The 20,901-nt window shown below is 44.5% G+C and overlaps 1 protein-coding gene across 1 annotated transcript in view; it reads right to left on the bottom strand.

Moving 5' to 3' along the window:
* EXT2 (exostosin glycosyltransferase 2) overlaps positions 1 to 20,901 on the bottom strand; it is a 145,912-nt gene that overhangs the window by 82,824 nt on the left and 42,187 nt on the right. Inside the window, exons 6-7 of the mRNA XM_038764274.1 lie at positions 20,418 to 20,557; positions 18,146 to 18,239 (exon numbers count right to left, since the gene is read on the bottom strand). Coding sequence (XP_038620202.1) covers positions 18,146 to 18,239; positions 20,418 to 20,557 — 234 coding nt within the window. The remainder of the gene's footprint in view (positions 1 to 18,145; positions 18,240 to 20,417; positions 20,558 to 20,901) is intronic.

Here is a 20,901-nt window from a genome sequence, read left to right as displayed (position 1 = left end):
GATCAGTGGCAGAACCAAGAAAACGGTTTAGAACGGTAGCCTATCAGTCTAAAAATGAAGCTGGCATTCCATCGGTCAATAAATAATATTTTTATGGTATCTGTTAAATGCTTACTATGTACCAGGCATTGTACTGAGTGCCAGGGTAGATTCAAGCTAATCAGGGTGGACCCAGTCCATGTCCCATGAGGGGCACACAGTCTTAATCCCCATTTTACAGATGAGGTAACTGAGGCCCAGAGAAGTTCAGTGACTTGCCCAAGGTCACACAGCGGGCAAATGGCAGAACCAGGATTAGAATCCAGGTCCTTCAACTCCCAGGCCCGTGCTCTATCCACTAGGCCATGCTGCTTCTCAAGTTCTCTTTATTGAGCATTTACTCTGGGCAGAGCATTGTACTACATTCAATCGTATCTACTGAGCACTTACTGTGTGCAGAGCACTGTACTAAGCGCTTGGCACTGTATTGGGAGAGTAGAATAATGTTGGCAGACATGATCCTTGTCCTCAGTTTACAATTCAGACATGCCTAGACCTCCAGTGTAGTAATAATAGTACTATTTATTGAGTGCCCATTTTGGCACTGTGCTCTGTCTCGTCTTCTGCTGTCGAGTCGTTTCTGATCCATAGCGACTCCATCTCTCCTAGAACACCCCACCTCCATCTGCAATCATTCTGGTAGTGCATCCATAGAGTTTTCTTGGTAAAAATACAGAAGTGGTTTACTAGTGCCGTCTTCCGCGCAGTAAACTTGAGATTCTGCCCTCGACTCTCTCCTGTGCCGATGCTGCCCAGCGGAGGTGAGTTTTTGTAGGAGGTTGCCTTCCACTTGCTAGCCACTGCCCAAACTAGGAATGGAATGGGTATGCCTCTGCTTGACTCTCCCTTCCATAGCCAAGGCCGGTACAGTACTGGAAACTCTCCAGGTGCGATTCTAAGAGGGGCAGTGCTCTGTACTATAGACTATTCAGAAGTATAACAGTGACCCATTCCTCGCCCACAAGGAGCTTATCCTCTACTGAGAGACAAACATAACTCTATTTACAACTAGAGTGGTCATAGAAAATGCATTCAGCAAAACAAGGTCCTGATAGTGTTTTGAGGAGGGAATGGTCCGGAGATTCAAAGGCACCCGAGCGACTGAGGATGATCAGGATACAGGAGAACCCTCCTCGGACTAGGCTAAATGGAGGCCACTGGAATCTCAGAGAGAGTAGCCTTGGTGGAGTGAAGGGTAAAAAGGCCAGCCTGCAGAGGGTAGAGAAGAGAGTTGGTCAAGAGGAAATTAAGGCACTGACCTCTCTGGGCCTCAGTGACCTGATCTGCAAAATGAGGATTGAGACTGTGGGCCCCACATGGGGCAGGGACTGTGTTCAACCTATCTTGTATCCATCCCAGTGCTTAGCCCAGTGCCTGGCACATAGTAACCACTTAGCAAATACCACAATTCTTATTATTATTCTAGAGAGTCAGATGGGAGTGGGAGCAGGGAGACGAGGCTATAGTTAGAGAGGCCCACTGACACTGCTACAAACACCTTTGTATTTTAGCAGGAATAACAATAGAGCACAATATCTAGAAAAGAAGGTCATCTAACTATCAACTACTGCGACTGGAATTCAACTACTGATTCTGGGAGGTGGCTGTTGAAAATATCTCTCCTCCTTGATGGTTTATCTAGTCCCTCCACTTACGATCTGAAACATATTCACTCTTCTTCCTTTCCTCTGAAGATGTCACTCATGTTTCCCAAAAGGCACCCTTAGAAGTCACAGTCGCTTATGTAATCACTTCAATCCCTCTCACCTCTCTAATCCCCAGAGTTTCAATCCACAGGGGTAAAGCCTATTTGCGAGGACCTATCTGATAAGCACTGAAAGAACCAAGAGCACACGCACAAAGCAAGACTCCGTGGCAAACTAAAAAATCTCATGTCTTTTTCTCAGAGTGCTCCTTTGGCTTCAAAACACACATCTTTCTTCCTCCGCTTATCAGGAAGGAACCAAGACGGCCACTGGAGAGCAAAAGGACAAGAAGCTTCCCCACCTTCTGCCTCTCAAGTCACAGTGTCTGATAAGTCTGGATTGCAGGCTCTTTATTACTGGTGAGACGAGGCAGAGAAAAATGCAGCTGTGTTGCCAGATCCCAGATGGGGTTCAGGGAAGGAAGCTAGAAAAATCATCTTTTGACTTGTAAATGGAGCTTGTTTGATCTGAAAGCATCAAGAAAGAATAAATATATAACCCCGTGCCGTTTTTACAGTTGATTTTTCTGCCTGGCTGCATGTTTTCAAATGTGGCTTGTGATATGCATGCCTTTTCTCCTGTTAAAAAACCTCCAAAATAAATGTCAGGCAATCTGGAATTCTACTCAGAGGGCAAGTCAGGAGAAAAAAAACGGGGGGGTCGGGGGTGTGGGGGGAGAGACCGTCTATATACTCTTAGGGAATGTTCAAATGTTATATGACCTCCTGTCCAAAAGGAGGGCGGTGGGGGGAGAAGTAGGAGCTGGAGGGAAGAGAGGAAGGTTCAGCCACGTTTCTTGACAAATGACAGACAGCTCCTGAAACCAAAAGCCCCAGGTTTCAAGTCTCAGGGGTATCACCTTCAAATACGTCAGTGTTCTAAGGGTGGATCGTTTTTCCCTGCTGCAGACATCCCGCTGCGAGGTGAGGTCCCCAGCAAAACACAAGGCTCCGACTGTGAGCCTTTGAGGTGGCAGGAGCTGAGAGGAGTTCAAAGGCAAGGCTGGCTGGTGACTTGCACCTCCAAGTGCTGCGGAGGTGAGGGGTTACTAAAGCAGGAGCCACTGACCAATAAAACTATGTTTGGGGAGTCGTCTCTGCAGATAAATTGGGGATCCATTTACACCTTTCCCAGCTTTCTGAGTTACCCACCCCACTGCTTCCCACTGTGCCCAAGTCCACCATGGTTTCAGCATCTCTCGTGGTTAGCAGCTGCCAGGCTCTCCCTGCCGGCGAACTCTGCAGAGTGGCTGAAGGAGGATTGGAAACTTTTAATCAGTATCAGCATCAAAAATAAATAAATAAGAGCACAACTTGTGTCAACTGCTGCAACAGGATCTGCCTCGGTTGAGATTTCCCATGACTGTCGTACTAACGCCAGGAGAAGGAAAGCTTAAGTTCTTCTGATTAGAGAAGGCACATGCAAAACAAGCCCCATGCCAATCACCACCCCCCCAACACACACACACACACACACGAGAGGCCTGCACTATGCATTTTTAAAAATATATAAATCACACCAGGAAGAAGGAACTGCAGAGCACAGCCATGGAACAGCTGCCATCTTGTGAAAGAAACCACCGCAGAACCTGCTTTGTTGTTGGGCCCATCATGACAGGAAACTGATCCGCTCCCCACTCTGGCCCATCTCAACCCCCGAACCTTGTGTCCCAACAGCCCCATTGGATGCCAACACGGAGATCCTTTTTCAGCTTGAAATTCTAATTATAGCCAAATTAGATCCCATCATCACTACACACTCAGGCAACGAAAACTAAATGGTTTGACACTATCCAACTCTATTTCACAACCAAAGGGATACTGGGCTTTCCCCTGACAATCGAAGGATGGACCCTCCGTAGGCTGCCAACTATTGAAATGAGGACTTTTTGGCAAATGGTTATAGAATACGGATTCTTGCGGCAACCCAAGAAGGGCACCTCAAGGCGAGTTCTAATGAGGGCTCTGTCGACGTTGGGAGCTTCTTGGTAATGGATGTGCTACTCTTTCTATATCCTTACACTCTACTATTTCCCCTCTGTGCAATTTATTTTAATGTCTGTCTCCCCCTGTAGACAGTGAGCTCCTTGTGGACAGGGATCACATCGACCAACTCTACTTTGTTGTAGGTCAACCACACCAAGGAGCATCCAGGATGCAAACTTCACTGAAGAGTTTTCCAAAGGTTTCACTTGCTGAAATGCCAAATGCCAAATTAAATGCAGCCAGTCAAGCCAATTGATTCGGGAGATTTGTTTTACGGTCATTCCAGCTATGTTGCAGGGCCAAAGGCCTATTCAGAGCCACAGTTAATTAATCAGTTAGTCATGTACCATGTTTACTGATTACCCACTGAATGTAGAGCACAGTGTACTATAAAGGGCAAGGCCCTGGAATAGGAGTCAGGAAACGTCAAGCACTGGTTCAATCACTGATAACGTGAGCTTAAGCATTTCCCTTCCTCTTTCTATGCTCTGGTTTTTCCTTCCACACAATGGCTTGATCCCACCTAATCCCCCTCATGCATTCAACAAAAAAAGTATAATATCCAAACATTGGTCGTGATCTCAAGCAAAGAGGATATCTTGGAGGTCATCTGACTGCACTGGAATTCTAGGGTGGCAGCGAATTTTGGGAATTTTTCCCTGAAAGTAAAGGATTTTTTAAAGGGTTTTTTTTTAACAACTTCCCCTAAGGAACCCCTGCCTCACCCACCTTTCCTTCCTCCCCTAACTCCACTACTTCCCTAGCTTCCAACCCAAATCATCTTTCCCGTCTAAAGCTGTTTCCATCCCCTCCTTGGCTTCTCCCCCTTCCCGGTAGGTAGGGTGGTGCCAGTGGAGCAGCTGCCCAGGATGCAAAGTTCAGGGGGCAGGAGGGAGGGAGGGATAGATACCCTGGCATTTCCAGACTGGGGGATGAAAAGGAGAAGGAGGAAAGTGTGTGGGCAGAGAAAAGGTTTAAGAAGCAGAACTATGTGTTGTTACTGTGGTGACACTTTTTAAACAGTCCCCTCCTCAGCCCAAGCCTGGAGTGATGCTGCACTCCAGAGTCAAAGCCTCCTGGGTGACATACAGATAGAGAAAGGGTCAAATAGCAGAACTAGTGGAGCATCAGGCTGTTCCACAGTTTGATGCCACCCTCCACGCTGCTATGACGTGTCCAACGGGGTTGCCAAACTGCTTGTCCTGGCCCCTAAAACTGGCTTTGCTACGGAATGCAAGCTGTCTTCGTACAAGGAGCTTAGTTCAGTGCTCTGCACACAGTAGGCGCTCAATAAATTCCATAGATTGTTTGATTTATTTCATGTCCAGTGCTCTAAAATGCTGTCCCTGCCAGTACTAGTCAAGGATCCACATTATCATACTAATAGTATTCACTGTGAAATTGCTAATTTATTCTCCAAGTGACTATTTTCTAGAGATGAAGATTCCAGCATTTTTCCTAGCTTAATGTCTCCACTGGTGATCCAAATGAGCGGACCATATATCTAATGTCTTTTATTAAGCACTTACTATGTACAGAGCACTATTCTAAGTGCTGGACCATCTCAGCGGACCTCTCAGCGGACCATCTGCAATGAGAATGTCATACCTGACTATGCGGAGAGTCAATAGAATTAGGAAATCTCAACTGTTCCAATGGCTGACACTTGCTCTTGTCATAGCTACATTGGTCACCACAATGATTGCAAAAGTGAAGATGGCCAGTTTGAAGCTTAGAAGCTGACCCTGATTTGACTGCTCCTATTTTTCAGGGCTTAGAACATGTTTTCAGACCAAAAAAAAAAGAAAATAAATCTTCAAACCCATTCAAACTGCTCTGGGGCTGAAAACTTCCAATTTGAATCTCAGCCCAAATGTAGTTTTTCCCTTCTTCTTGGAAAATTTCAGCCATTTCTGAAATATGGGTGGGTGACAGAAACTCTTTTTCTCCTGGAAAAAAAGAGGGGGGTAGGGAGACAGGAGAGTGGAAAAAGCCAGCCCTTTCTGCTCACATAACATAAAAACAGCTGAAGCTTGAAGCCTCAAACTTGGCCCAATTGTCATCCTCATCAAAGGAGGAAAAAATAAATCAAGCCACATTTGAAGAAAGACCATTTTGTGTACTTAGTTACAGAGGCTTAAATGACATATCTCTGTTAGGACAGAATTCCGTTTTAAAGAGTGCTTTGGGGGCCTGCCTCTGTTCACAGACTTTGGATTTTGTTCCCCCATTTTTTTCCAACAACATAAAGGGTAAGCTGCAACAAATAACAAGTTGCCTACAGCAAAGTAAGGTAAGAGGCATTGTTGGATATGATTTCAATCAACCTGCTGTATTTATTGAGCACTTACTGCGTGCAAAGCACTGTACTAAGCGCTTGCGAGAGTACAATATTAGACACAGTACCTTCCCATGACGAGCGTAAAGTATAGCGGATTTCTTCCTGTTTGAATATGTGCTCAACATACATCACAGTTAATATCATTTTAAAAGGAACAGGATGGGAAATGTGGCTTGGCTGTTTTACTAGTCTAATCTTTAATGAAGCCTTACAAATGAGTATAAGAAACTATTGTACTTTAAAACCAGCAAACCACTCACTGCTAGGCTACCTCAGTGCGTGAACTGCTTGTAGTCTCCCAGCTCGGGTAGAAAGGCTATTTTCTGACAGTTCATATCCATAGTTTACTAAAACATGCTTTCCCTTCTTGAACTAGGGCAGCTGCCCATGAGTAACTCATGACCAACTCTCTCCTGTCAGAGGTTGGAGAACTGGCTTCTGAATTCAAAGCACTCTGACCCATTACAAAAATGAATAGGGTACTTATTGCTTGCTCCACAGGATCTCTTCCAAGAATCCCTAGCTAGAATAGAGATCACACAGTGGCACAGCATGCTCAGACTGTAGACTTCTTTCTCTCTCTCTGAGTCTCTCTCTCTCTCTCTGTCTCTCTCTTTGGAAGCCAAGATCCAGGAAGGGGAATGGGGCAGTTATGGTAAGGATTCTCTTTATAAAACGCCTGGAAAGAATTCTGGCCAGGAGATGCCAAAGATTCTCCAATTCCCCTCATGCTCTTGGCCACTAGCCAGATAATGGTTTTTCCTTTCCTTCTGCTCTCTGCTGTGAGAGTACTGCCCAGGGAAAAGAGGAATGGGGTGGGGGGCACTGGGGGGAAAGGGGGAAAGGAGAAGAGCAAAGTTTGCAGTCCACTTCTCTGTAACTGATAGGGGAAGAAACAGTGAACCATCCCCTTCTGACATTTATGGAAGTTCCAGGGTTTTAGAGGAGCACTCTGGGAGGATTAATGTGGGGTTAGCCGCTCCAGTCGCACTCTCTAAAAATGCAGCAGCAAAGCAGACTGATGAAAGTGCCTTTAAATTTGGTAATGATGATACCCAAGAGGCCCAAGACCCCAACCTTCGGTCAGTAAAGATGGGCAGCTAGTGGTCTGAAGCATCCAGGGGCCTTCAGAACCCAAGCACTCATCCTCCAGGGCGTCCTGGCTTACTCGCCCAAAGGCTGATTAAGTACATTGCTCAGGGAATGGTATTTTTAATTATGGGATAAAAATAAAAGCCCTTTGAAATTCCCTTCCTCGCCCTGCCTCCTTTCTCAAATATAGACACCAGTCCGGCCCAAAATACACACTGCTGTGGCCTTTTGACTGGCAAGAGTTAATTACCCTGCCCCAAAATGACCACCGCACTTGCCCGACCCTTCAGCTCTGCCCGGCATTTTTTCAATTTAAAATGAGAAGTTTCACACGCCTGCCCGAGCTCCTTGGAGCCAGCAGAAAGGCCCATATAGCTGTCAGCAAACTGATAAGAGCTTTTAAATGACTCCACAGAGTCCTCTTTAAAAAGGAGAGCCAAAGGAGCCCATAAAGGGAAGGGGCAGGGGCCACGGAAACCAGCCCCTCACACTGTTTTAACGTGGCACTAAAACGAGTCACAGATTTATGGAAGTGTTTTAGCCTTCGGCCCAATTCATCTGGAAGATTAAACTCACCTCCCTCCCTCAGATGGGATTCCTTCAAGTGAAGGATGAAATCACTGGGGAGAAGGGCTGAGGGGAAAGGACGGCAGAGGGGAAAAAATAAACGAAAAAAAAAACACATTGAGGAAGGACGCACTACTTCACGAGGAAATCTCTCAACTTGAGAGGATGCAAAATGTTTCCACTGATTCCAAATATTTCATAAGACCCCTGCTTTCTGCAACACAATCAAATTCACTTAAAAGCTCCTCCATTCTGAGCAGGCTTCTTGTTACACCAATCACTTTGTCTTTAATTCTGACCTAGACAAAAAAAAAATCTCTCAAGAATATTCTAGATGGATTTTTTTGGGACGGTGACAATGGAGAAGGGAAAAAGAAATGAGCACGAATAAAAGGCATTTTTCATCCAGAGGTGTGAAATAGCTAACATTACCAGAATATGACATCAAACCAAGTTAAGATCTAACAACACAAGGCAAGATTTTGATCTCCCCACAGTCATTTTGATCTCTTTAATAAAAACAGGGAGATGACAGAGCCCAGAGTAACTCTGTACAGGATAATATAACTCTAAGGCACGCAACTCTTTTGCTCCCTGATTACAAAGAGTCACCAACATGATGACTTCTGTTACTGGTTTCCAGGGAGGCAAGCATTGCCAGAGACATACTATGGGTGTAACAGGGTCAGGAGGAGAATTCCAGGCTGTTATTTGATATCAGACTCACTATCTGGGCCCTGAAACATGAGAATCCTAATCCAGCCAAATGGTAGCCTTGGAAAAAGGATTCCTTGGTTCATTTCTTGCCCAACTCTTTCCATATTGTTATTACTACTATTGTTATTACTACTATTATTGTTACTACTACTATTATTATTGTTGTATTTGTTAAGCATTTACTCTATATAAAGCACTGGGGTAGATACATGCTAATCAGATTAGTCATAGTCCCTGTCCCACCTGGGGTTCACAGTCTAAGAGGTAGGGAGAACAGGTATTTAATCCCCCTTATTCAGATGAGAAAAGTGAGGCCTAAAGAAGTTAAAAGACTTGCCCAAGATCACACAGAGGCAACTGGTGGAGCCGGGATTAGAACCCAAGTCCTCCGACTCCCAAGACCGTGTTCTTTCCAGTAGGACGCACTACTTATGTTTCGTCCACTCAGCCCCCCATAAAGAGAATGTGTTTTGCTGCTCTCAATATGAGCCTATGTGAGAGAGTGTCCTCTGTGCTGTTGCTTTCTTGATTGTCTAGACCCTGCTGCCTTGCGTTCTTAGATTCTGGAACTCATTTGGATGCTTGCTGGAAGAGATGCCTCACCACATAAAACTGGTATTGTGCAAAGCCAGCCTACGCATCACTCTGGCTGCATTTCTCCACAGACACGGAACGCCGGGACTGCCGGGGAAAGTGACCGTATGTTCTCTCCATCTGCACCGTGAGGACTTAAATCTCTGAGCCCGTACAAAATGCTTTCAAATCAGCTCAAAGCTAAAAGACAAGAAAATTTATTTACAGGCCCTGGTGCACTGTAAATTTGAGACAGTTCTATTAAAATGCTTTTCTTGGCTTCCCATCAGATACTTGGCAAAAAGTCTTTTCCAGCACGGTTCTTAATACCAAACTTTAAACATACAAAAATACTCTCCTGTAAGAGTCTTATTTTAAAAGAGACCGTTTTAGTTTTCCCTGATGTAAACAGCACACACTGCAACCAATCTGCTTTATAATCTGGATTTCTGAACTCAGGAGAGCACGCGCATGGGTGTGTATACACACACGCACACATATGCGCACACATGGCACAATTGAGCTTCTGACAAATATTAAAAACAGACAAATTATAAATATTTCAAATTCCCTGCTCTCTCATTGGCTGCAAAGTGCAAATTCTGCCAAGAATGTCTGTCGTTTCAAGGGCAGCACAAACTTTAAATGTATAGATTCTGGGTTGTGCTTGTGTTCTATACTGTTGACACAATTCTAGAAAAATAAAAGGGAAGGAAGAAAAACCCTTCAATTCACATTAGAACAATGGGCACATACACAATCTCTGATATACTTTTCTTGGTTGTAGGGGTAAAAGGAGAGGAAGGATGAGAGCTAATACCATTTAGCGCTTGAAACAAAGTTGGATATGGCATGGTGGGCATGGAGATATATTTGTTACTATTTTTTAGCTTTTAAATCATGACAGCCCATGCCCTGGATAAGCCAATTTCATAAAGGAGGCTGAACCGAAAGAGGGAGGTAGAGAAAAGAGAGACATGATTTGCACCTATTAACCCTAGAAATTAGAAGTGAATAACTTTTCCAAAATTCTTCATCCATATTCTTTAAAGCCTATTTTCTGTGCTGTGTCCAGAAGCAACACAGCATGCCTCAATGCTCAATGCCTAAATGCCTCAAGCAACCACTTTTCCTAGAAAATTATTCCAGTGATTAAAAATCTCTCAGAGGGTTGACAGATACTGAGCCTAAGCCACACACCTAAGTGGTTGGAGTGCAGACGTTAGACACCCAGAACAAGGCAGCTCCCTTTCTGTCCCAAGATAATGTGGCCTTACCTGAGTCCTAATTTTCCTCACCTCTCTGAGGAGCTGAAAAGAATTTTTCAATTTGTCGTTGGAAAGGGTTTGGGGAATCATGGAGAAAAATATTTCTGCCTTTTTCATTTATGTCTATTCTATCTACTGGGACCACAGTTACAATAACCAACCTAGTCCTGATCTTATAGGATTTGGTGAACAGATAGTTTATGTCGTCTTGTCCACACTGTTCATAACTTACCAAAAATTTCCAATCATTTCCTGTTTTGATTTTCAATTTTCCATGCTAAACACACAATTTTTTCAGACGGCCCTCCTCCAGAAGAAAGCTGCTTTATTTCTCCGAATATTTTGGTTGCCCTTTCATTTAATGTTTCCAGTCCTTTTTTAATCAATCTATGGTATTTATTGAGCGCTTACTGTGTTCAGAGCACTGCACTAAGCACTTGGGGGAGTACAATATAACAGAGTTGGTAGACACATTCCCTTTGTCCTTTCCAAAAAGGTACAACTAGAGTGGTTTGTGACATCCCAAGTACAGACATATAGTTTTATGGGATGCTGAAAAAGGCTCTATGTTTTATTTCTACTATCTTTCTCAAACACGTCTGGCGTTTTGGGGTGTTTTGGGCTGCTACTGCATATCTGACTAATGATTTGCGGAAATAGATGACAACAGCTCCAAGATTTCTTTCCTGAGTTATGATCATTCAGAGATCACTGTTGTTGTATACTTGTAGTTTGGATGATATTTCCTTAGAGGTATTATCTTGCATTTGGCTTACTTGTCTCATTGCTGCCCCCTCACCCAGCTTCATGACTCTGGCCTGTAGTCTTGTCGCTGTAAAACTATTTCTTTATGAATGCCTCCTGAATGCCTCAGAAGTCTGCACAATTGATAACTGAGGCCTCATGGTGGTCCCAAGCTCCCTTATGTCACCCCTGTGACTAGCCAGCTTGGATTCAGTACTGTTCTGAGGTCAAGTACGCCAAAACTGGAGGGGGTAGAAAAACCTGAGATGTTTTCTAAAAGTCAGAGAGATGGAGTCTCAGAGAAACATGACGGTTCAGGGGTGAGATTTGTGGTATGTGCTCTCCTAGTGCTTATCTGTGGCTTTTTCCCTGGTTTTCACATGAAAGTGGAAAAGATTTCAGCAGCCCTTACCAAGCTACTCAGTGCATCGTGTTCTACAAAGATTTGCCACAACAGTGAGGGCACGGTGATGTCTGCTGCTGTTCAATGTTCAGAGAAATCTCAGATCTGTGGCCATACACTGCACCCGATCTCCCTATCAGCCACATTCCAACGTGAGCCACCATGCACAAGAAGCAGGGAACGGTATACTGAATGCTGTCGGCTTTAGAAAAACAATTATCTACCTTTCCACATTATCCAGAGCTAAGCCTAGCACATAGTAAGTGCTTAACAAATCCCATAATTATTATTATTATACCTAAGAAACCAATCAATCGTAACTGTACATCCCTTCTGTATCTATCAGTTCTACTTACTGTGCACCTACTATTCATTCATTCAATCGAATTTATTGAGCGCTTACTGTGTGCAGAGCACTGTACTAAGCACTTGGGAAATACAAGTCAGCAACATATAGAGATGATCGCTACCCAATAACAAGCACTTGGGACAGTACACTAGCAATTGAACATATGATCGATCCCTACCCTCAGTGAGATTACAATCCAAAGGGAGAGACCAACACATCATCATCATCATCATCATCATCATCATCATCATCATAATAATAATAATAGTATATGTTAAGCACTTATTAAGTGCCAAGCACTGTTCTAACCACTGGGATAGATACAAGGTCAACAGGTTGTCCCACTTGGGGCTCACAGTCTTGATCCCCATTTTACAGATGAGGTAACTGAGGCACAGAAAAGTTAAGTGACTTGCCCAAAGTCACACAGCTGACAAGTGGCGGAGTCGAGTAAATTACTATTGGGAAGATAAAGAGAACGGAAAGATGCATTGGTAAATACATAAGAGCTAAAATAGCAGAGTACCTATATATGTACATAGGTACTATGGGTGATTATGGGTACATAAGTTGGGAGAGGGCAGTTAGGAGGACATCTTTCTATTTACCTTTATTGTTTTTTGCAGCTTATCTCAACTCCTTCCAACTCATGGAAGGCATTCAAGCAGAGAAGGGTATGAACTTGACACTGAACCCTACTGGGGACCTTTTTTCTCCCCTTCCTGAATCCTGTATTCAAGACCTGGTAAGGACAGCATGGCTTGGTGGATAGAGCATGGGCCAAGAAATCAGAAGAACCTGGGTTCTAATCCCGACTCCACCACGTCTGCTGTGTGACCCTGGGCAAGTCACTTAACTTCTCTGGGCCTAAATTACCTCTTCTGTAAAATGCAGATTAAGACTGTGAGCCAGATGTGGGGCAAGGACTGTGTCCAGCCTACTTAACTTGTATCTACCCCAGAGGTTAGAACAGTGCTTGGCACATAGTAAGGGCTTAACAAGTACTACTATTATTATTATTTCTTTTAGCCCCACAATCAAAGCAACGATCCAGAAGCTGTCAAGCCCAGCCACTCTCTGCCAGTTCAAGTCACAGGAGCCACAGGAATTACACTCACAATGTTAATAGGGAAAAGACTCTGGAAACGAAGGAAAGTCAGTCAGTTTTTCTGGGGACAGGAACAGACAGGACCAGTAGTCATCCTGGTCTGGATGTAGGGATGGTGTAGAACTTTTTAGGCTCTAAGATTTTCCAGTCTATGTTTGAATCAGAAATCTGCTGAGGTGGACCTTGCCATAATCCATCAACCTCATATTTCCCCTGTGGGAAAGTGAGATGTAATGAAATGCACTCCTCCAAATCACATCAACTGTCTATTCCCTTAAGCCTCCCTAAAGCCACAGCATGGTATAGAAAGCCAGGCAACAGCTAGCCAGGGCTGAGGGAGATGTCATAAGACACCGGACCACATACTAAGAAATGTTTGTGTGTGTAGCAGAGGAAGGTGTAAATGGATCCCCAATTTATCTGCAGAATGGGGTTTCTAAACATACTTTTATTGGTCAGTGGCTCCTGTAGCAGTGACCTCTCACCTCAGCCACCCTAGGAGGTGGAAGCCAGAGGCTGGCCTTGCCTTTGAACTCCTCTTTGTGCTCGGCTGACTGTGAGCCTTTGAGGTGGCAGAAACATTCAGGATCTTCCTTTCTCCCAGTCCCTTAAGTCATAATGCAAGCTTCCCAATCAAGTAGGGGAAAATAAAGACGACGATGACACGGCAGAGAAAAGGCCACGGCTGAGGTGATGGCATTACTACAGAGATACCCTTGTCATCTTTTACCCAGTTCTAGAGTCGGATTCAAACTTAACTGATAGGTGTACAGAATTGCTCACCAGTCCTTCTCACACTTTTGCAAGACGCATCTGCTGGCACTGAGCACCAGAGATCTGAAGGAGGAGAGGATCAATGCTAAAGATTATACTTTCCATTTTCATTCATAATCTTACTTGCTCAGAGCATGATTGTTTGTAAACCCTATAGAATATCAAATTCCATGGCTGGTTTTCCTCACCATGCTGCAGAGCGAACCGTTCTCTTTCTTTACAGTGTCTCCCTACCTGGATGGCTCCCATTACCAAGGAACAATACATAAGTCATTAAACCAAGAACTATTTTCCCAAAGAAGGAGGTTCAAGTTCATTCATTCATTCAGAATCAGCCTTAACTCAGTCAAAAGTATTCCCTGGGCTTATCACAGCAAAAAGCACTTAGGATGTGCATGAAAGAATAGTTATGCTTCTTGCCCTTGAGCAGCTTGTAAGTGTTTCATGGAGACCTTCCCTATCATCCACCAATTTCCTCCAAGATCCTAGGGTTCCTTGGGGAACCTGATTCCAGTGCTGTAGTACTGTTTAGAGGGAAAATCAAATCCCTCAGTAAGCGCTTAGAGCTTGCCTTACTTTTCAGCCAGTTGTTATAGGAGCTCTGCTAGTTACCTCAGTGAAACCAAGTGGATCTCTGGGGAGTTGATATGCGGCTGAAGGCTGAAGGAGGCAATCAGAATGGCATAAGAATCATCTGGCTAGGTTTAACCACACCTCAAGGGTCAGATTGGCATTCAGGGAAAACCCCACTGGGCTGGTGGATGTACACGGCAGCCTCAACTGGCCCCTCGAGGAGCCACACTGGCTCCAAGTGGCTTCCCTCCTTGTGCGGAGCAAGCTAGGGGCCAGTCAGGGCCTACCAGCGCTTAGAACAGTGCTTTGCACATAGTAAGCGCTTAACAAATGCCATCATTATTATTATTATTATTTAGGCAACTGGTCGGTGGAAGTACATTAGAGGAGCTTCCCTCCTCAAGCCTCTCTCCCCGACCCAACTCCTCCACAAGGCTTTTAAGCATCGTTCCGGGATTTCTTGGTATTGATTTTGAAGTCTGCCCCATTCCCGCCTCACAGTGGGAGATTTGGGAAGGATGCGGAAAACCAGAAGGTAAAAAGCAGTCAGTCCCTCAAGGAAATGGAGACATCTGGTGGATACTTCTGTCTCTACCGGGGACTTCTACCTTCAAAGTAGCCACTAGTTCTTCTATTTACTCATCTGTGTTTCCTTGCTTTAAACAGGAGTTGACATATCCAGGGTGGATCAGTTGATCTCAGGGACCAAGAGCAAAGTAGCTCTAGGCTATAAGCTCGTTGTGGGCAGGGAAAGTGTCTGTTTACTGTTGCATCGTACTCTCCCCAGCGCTTAGTACAGTGGCTTGCACACAGTAAGCGCTCAATAAATATGACGGAATGAAAAGCTGCATTGTACTGGCCTTCCCGTAAAGTCAGTCCTTGGATTCCACTGCGACCTTTAGAAGAGAGAAAGGTGAGGAAGCCTCATGCCCAGCTGAGCCTGCTCAGTCATGGTTACTAGGTTCTGTGGTGTTAGAACAGGTCTTGGTTGTGGGATGTTAGAATAACATGGGAAATCTGAGCAAGGATCCTACAACACAAACCTTTGCCCAACACTAGGGAGGGTGAGGTTGCCCAGCTGTGATTAGAGAAAGAGCATGATTTAGTGGATAGCGCACAGACCTGAGACTCAGAAGGATCTGGGTTCTAATCCCATCTCTGCCACTGGTCTGCTGTGTGACCCCGGGCAAGTCACTTTACTTCTCTGGGCCTAAGTCACCTCATCTGTAAAATGTGGATTAAGACTGTGAACCCCATGTGGGCCAAGGACTGTGTCCAGCCTACTTTACTTGTATTTGCCCCAGCGGTTAGAACAGTGCTTGGCACATAGTAAGCACTTAACAGGTACTACTATTATTATTCTTTCTTTTAGCCCCACAATCAGAGCAACAATCCAGAAACTGGGATATGGGACTGTGTCCAACCCAGTTAGCTTGTATCTACCCCAGGGTTTACAATAGTGCCTGGCACATTAGTAAGTGCTTAACAAATACCACAATTATTATTATTATTCTTAGAGAGACAGACAATGGGCACACAAGATTCCAGCAGTAACACGGCCCTGGTTCACAATTATGGAAGAATTAAGAATAATTCTCTCTCAGTGCTGGGTTGAGTCTGCTCTGCTCCCTCTCCACGTAGGGCAAAGTAAAATGATTGCATACTCTGTAACCAAGCCGTAATGGGAGTCTATTATTTTTTCCCTCCAACTTAGACTGTGAGCCCCATGAGGGACAGGAACTATGTCCTACCCGATAAACTTATATCTACCCCAGTGCTTAGGACAGTGCTTGACACAAGTGCTTAAAAAATACCATTTTTTAAAAAATTGTCCCATTCAGAATTAGGAAGAAGAAAAAATGATTGAAAAGAGCAGGTTAAGTAGATGACACCAGTAAGAATGACCAATGTCCCTCAAGCTCAGATCACAGTGCCTCATGACAAATAGCATGTCATACCAAAATCAATAATCAGCTCTCCAAGCCATAGCTGATCTCCTGAATGACTGGTAGATAACAGACCAAACATGCACCTTAAAGAACCCTTTAAACAATTAAAATTACCCCTGCAGAATATGAGTGAAATCCACCAATCTGCAAAATGTATTTAGTGGCAAGAAGCTTTATTAAATGCAATATAGTTGCTGTGTCAAAATTTTAACTTGACTTCAGCAGGTCTACCAACTGCCTAGATTAATTTATTTCATGCTCTGGGACTGTTAATTTGCTCAGTTGAACTCCAGTTATGTAATAACTTGGTTCACCCTTAATACGTAAGTATTTATATCCATCCTCAGCATTTACAAATATCTGTATCAGTCACATTTATTGAGGGCTTACTATGTGCAGAGCACTATCCGAAGCTCTTGAGAGAGTACACTACAATAGAGTTGGAAGATTCAGTCCCTCACCGAAAAGCGCTTACAGTCTAGGGAGGAACTTGTATATTTATTATTACATCTGATACTTCAGTCAGGTACCTTCACCCTTCTACCTCTTATCTTTGTTCTTCCTTCCGCTCCACTGTTGGTAAATAATTTCGCATCTCTGCCCCCTCCATTATATTGTAAGCTCCTTGTGAGCAGGGAACATGTGTTTGGCTTCTTGAGATTTTTCCAATGTACATCGTACACAAGAGGTGCTCAATAAATACCACTGAGAGACAGTAAACAACCTATCCTTCCCAAACAAACACCCCGATGTTTACTACACCCTTAGTTTTCTAGACTGGTCACCTTCTATGACTCTAGCTGCTTGAAAGGATGTTTTTATTCATCCAGAGTGATCTGTTTGCTGGGATTCCCACTAACCCAGTTTGACTGGGACTGGGGCAATGTTTCCTCCGATGACTTTTCTACCCCTCCGCTGAAGACTGAGTCTCACCCCTGGATGCAGGAGGTGATGTGGAGGTGATGTGGAGGGGTTTCTGAAGCTGGAGATTCTGGATTTAGAGACTAAAAGCTCATTTCTGGGCAGGGAATGTATCTACCAACTCTGTTATATTGCACTCACCCAAGCGCTTAGTGCAGTGAGAAGCAGCATGACCTCATGGAAAGTGCACAGGCCTGGGACTCGGAGGACCTGGGTTCTAATCCTTGTTCCACCTTGTACGTACCAGCTGTGTGATCTTGGACAAGTCACTTAACTTCTCTGTTCCCTCCTCGGCAAAATGGGGATTCAATACCTGTTCTCCCTCTTACTTGGACTGTGAGCCCCATTTGGAACCTGATTATCTTGTCACTATCCCAGGGCTTAGTACACTGTTTGGCACACAGTAAGCGCTTAACAAATACCACAATTAATATTACTGTGCTCTGCACTCAGTAAGCGTTCAATAAATACCACTGGTTGATCCTAGGAATGAGTGTTACTGGTATTACAGCAGTTCTGGGGAATGTAACCTTGTGGCACTTGGGCAGGACCCAGGCTTGGAAGTGCAAGACTATCGCACAAGCACTAAGATGAAACCAGCGTCAATGTTCTCTGACAAATGCGAGGCTTCAACACACCCGCAGGCTCCCTGTACAGCCATGCACCTGCACAACTTAGGGAGAACACTGGGCAATTCAGAAGTAGCAATAGCATTTATTGAGTGTCCCCTGGGTGCACTGCCCTGTACTAAGCTCCCAGGAAATGTACGACACAAAGAAATGATGCACACCCTGCCCACAAAGAACTTAAACTCTACTGGTAAGTGGGGAACTTTGAGGGAAATACATGAAACAGGCCCATCTCATGGTGATCTGAACATTTTTGTAAAACACTTCCTGGATACAGAGTGGGGGCTAAACTGAAATCAGAAAATAATTCTCTACTTCCTACTACTTGGAGGTAGAAGCATAACTATGCCTCAGCACTGGAATAACGAGAAAGGTCCCAGCAAAGGCTGTTACGCTTGCTCTCTTACCTGTCTCTGCATTTCCTCAATTTGCCTCTGTGGAATGCTCTGCAAGATGCTGTACATCTCTGGCATTTTTTCTTCTGGAATAACTACAGATGCTCTGGAGGTGAGAGGGGAAAAGAGAGAAAAGGGCATGGAGGGGAGAGGTGAGGTCAGAACTAAACAGCCGCAAGACTGAAACGGGCCATTCGAATTAAGTTTCAACAGCTAAAACCTTTAAAATGCACTTAATGCCCAGAAGGGAGACGAATGAGGGAGTTTTCTTCATAAACCTATTTTTAGGAACAGACATTAATGTTCTGAAGTATCAGGGCTGATGGCTCATGTTTGAAAACGGATGGGTCATTTTCACAATTCCGGATGCAAACATGTGGTTAGTTCTATTGTGAGTAGGTCCCATTGGTCATGTCTTTGATAGCTCTCAGACTTTCACTATGGCTTATCTTAAAAGGCCCATAGTAAATACTGAGAAAGGGCTGGCGTGGGATTACAGAATAAAAAAACAGAAAAGAATTCTCCAGAGAAAAAGGGCCCCGAGTTGGGCTGTAATCAATCAATCAATGGTATTTACTGAGTGCTTACTATGTGCAGAGCACTGTACTAAGGGCTTAGGAGAGTACAACAAAATTAGAAGACACGTTCTCTGCCCATAATGAGCTCACAGTCTAGAAGAATCAGCCTGGAGTGGGAGGACAAGTCCATCACGACTTTGTCAAGGGTCGGGGGTGGTAGAAGGTTATTTCCTCCTGCATTTCGTAGACTTTGAACAAAAATCAAGACCTCTCATTAAAGAAGGCTGAAGAGGCCAAGGTGCTCACCCTTCTGCAGGGTTTTCTCTTGAACCTACATCTGTGATCCAGGACACAATCAGAATAGGGGACAATGTGCTGAGAGGGTGGAATCGGGAAACAGGAGGCCTGACTGAGCATTTAGAAAACAGAAGTAGTGATGTCAGTGATATACTGACAAAGGGAACTTCCCAAATATAGTAATTCCTTCTTGCCAAATCACTTACACTCCAAGTAAATATGAGTCACTGTTAGAAGCTATTGGCAAAAGCCCACCTTACTCAATCTCTTCTAGATGGGGGTTGGCTTCCCAGCCCCTCTTCATCCATCTCAATACTATCTCTGTTTGACTCTTTGTCCCATCTGGAGCTTTGAGATTTACCCTCTCTACAACCACTGAACATTATGATCTCCCAGCCCAGGCTCGCGGACATTTTTGAGAACAAGTGTGGTTCTTTGAGAAGTAGTGTGGGCTAGTGGATAGAGCACAGGCCTTGGAGTCAGAAGGAAATGGGTTCTAATCCCAGCTCCTCCAGTTGTCTGCTGGGTGATCTTCGCAAGTCACTTCACTTCTCTGGGCCTCAGTTCCTTCATCAGTAAAATGGGGAATGAGACTGTGAGCCCCATGTGGGACATGGAGTGTGTGCAGCCTGATTAGCTTGTATCGATCCCACTGCTAGGTACAGTGCCTGGCATAATAATAATAATGATAATAATAATAATAATGGCATTTGTTAAGCGCTTACTATGTGCCAAGCACTGTTCTAAGAGCTGGGGGGGGATACAAGGTCACCAGGTTGTCCCACATGGGGCTCACAGTCTTAATTATTCTAACTACTTAAAAAATACCTTAACTACTTAAATACTAAACAACTACTTAACAAATGTTTTTTAATAAAAGAAAAAAAGGCTACCCTTTTCTACCCTTTTCTAATTAGGCTACCCTAATTAGATTCAAAGCTAATTAGGAAAAATAATTTGAAGTTGAAGCTAGCTAGCCAGGAACTTAATAAAACATGAATCTTCAATGAAAACACTGACTACTAATTAGTGGACAAACAATCGGGTAGGCTGGAGGTAATAATAATAGTAATGGCATTTATTAAGCGCTTACTATGTGCAAAGCACTGTTCTAAGCGCTGGGAAGGTTACAAGGTGATCAGGTTGTCCCACGGGGGGCTCACAGTCTTAATCCCCATTTTACAGATGAGGTAACTGAGGCCCAGAGAAGTTAAGTGACTAGCCCAAAATTACACAGCTGACAACTGGCGGAGTCAGGATTTGAACCCATGACCTCTAACTCCAAAGCCCATGCTCTTTTCCACTGAGCCACGCTGCTTCTCTAGTCTACCAACTCTGTTAAACTGTAGTCTCCCAAGTGATTCATTCAGTGCTCTGCACACTGTAAGCTTTCAGTAAACACCACCTATTGATTCATTCCTTCATTTATAGAGACGGTCGTGGAGCAGATGGGGCAGGAAGACACTCACCTCTTCCAGTCCAAAACCTCGGAAAAGGGCAGGATGTAGGAATCCGCCAGGATGACCGGGACGCAGCCAGCCTGCAGCACATTACTCAGAACCGCCTGGCCCAACCGAGCCCCTCGCAGCACCACGCAGAATGTGGCTTCCTGTGGCCAACAGAGTTCAAGAGGGCAGGTTAGGACTAAGTCGACCACGAGGTCACAGCTAGCTTAGATGTTCCAGGCAAAGAGCTCACCGAGGAGGGAAGCAGAGCCACGTCACACAACCACACAACGACAAGAGGCCGCTGAATCGATAAAGCATGGGCCAAGGATTCGGAAGGATCCGGGTTCTAATCCTGGCTCCGCCCCTTGTCTGCTGTGTGACCCGGGACAAGTCGCTTCACTTCTCTGGGCCTCGGTTACCTCATTGGCAAAATGGGGATGAAGACTGTGAGCCCCATGTGGGACATGGACTGTGTCGATCAATCAATAGTAATTATTGAGTGCTC

Source organism: Tachyglossus aculeatus, chromosome 22 (genome assembly GCF_015852505.1).
Source record: "Tachyglossus aculeatus isolate mTacAcu1 chromosome 22, mTacAcu1.pri, whole genome shotgun sequence".
Classification (NCBI taxonomy): Eukaryota; Metazoa; Chordata; class Mammalia; order Monotremata; family Tachyglossidae; genus Tachyglossus; species Tachyglossus aculeatus.
This window is presented reverse-complemented; position numbering and strand designations above follow the sequence as displayed.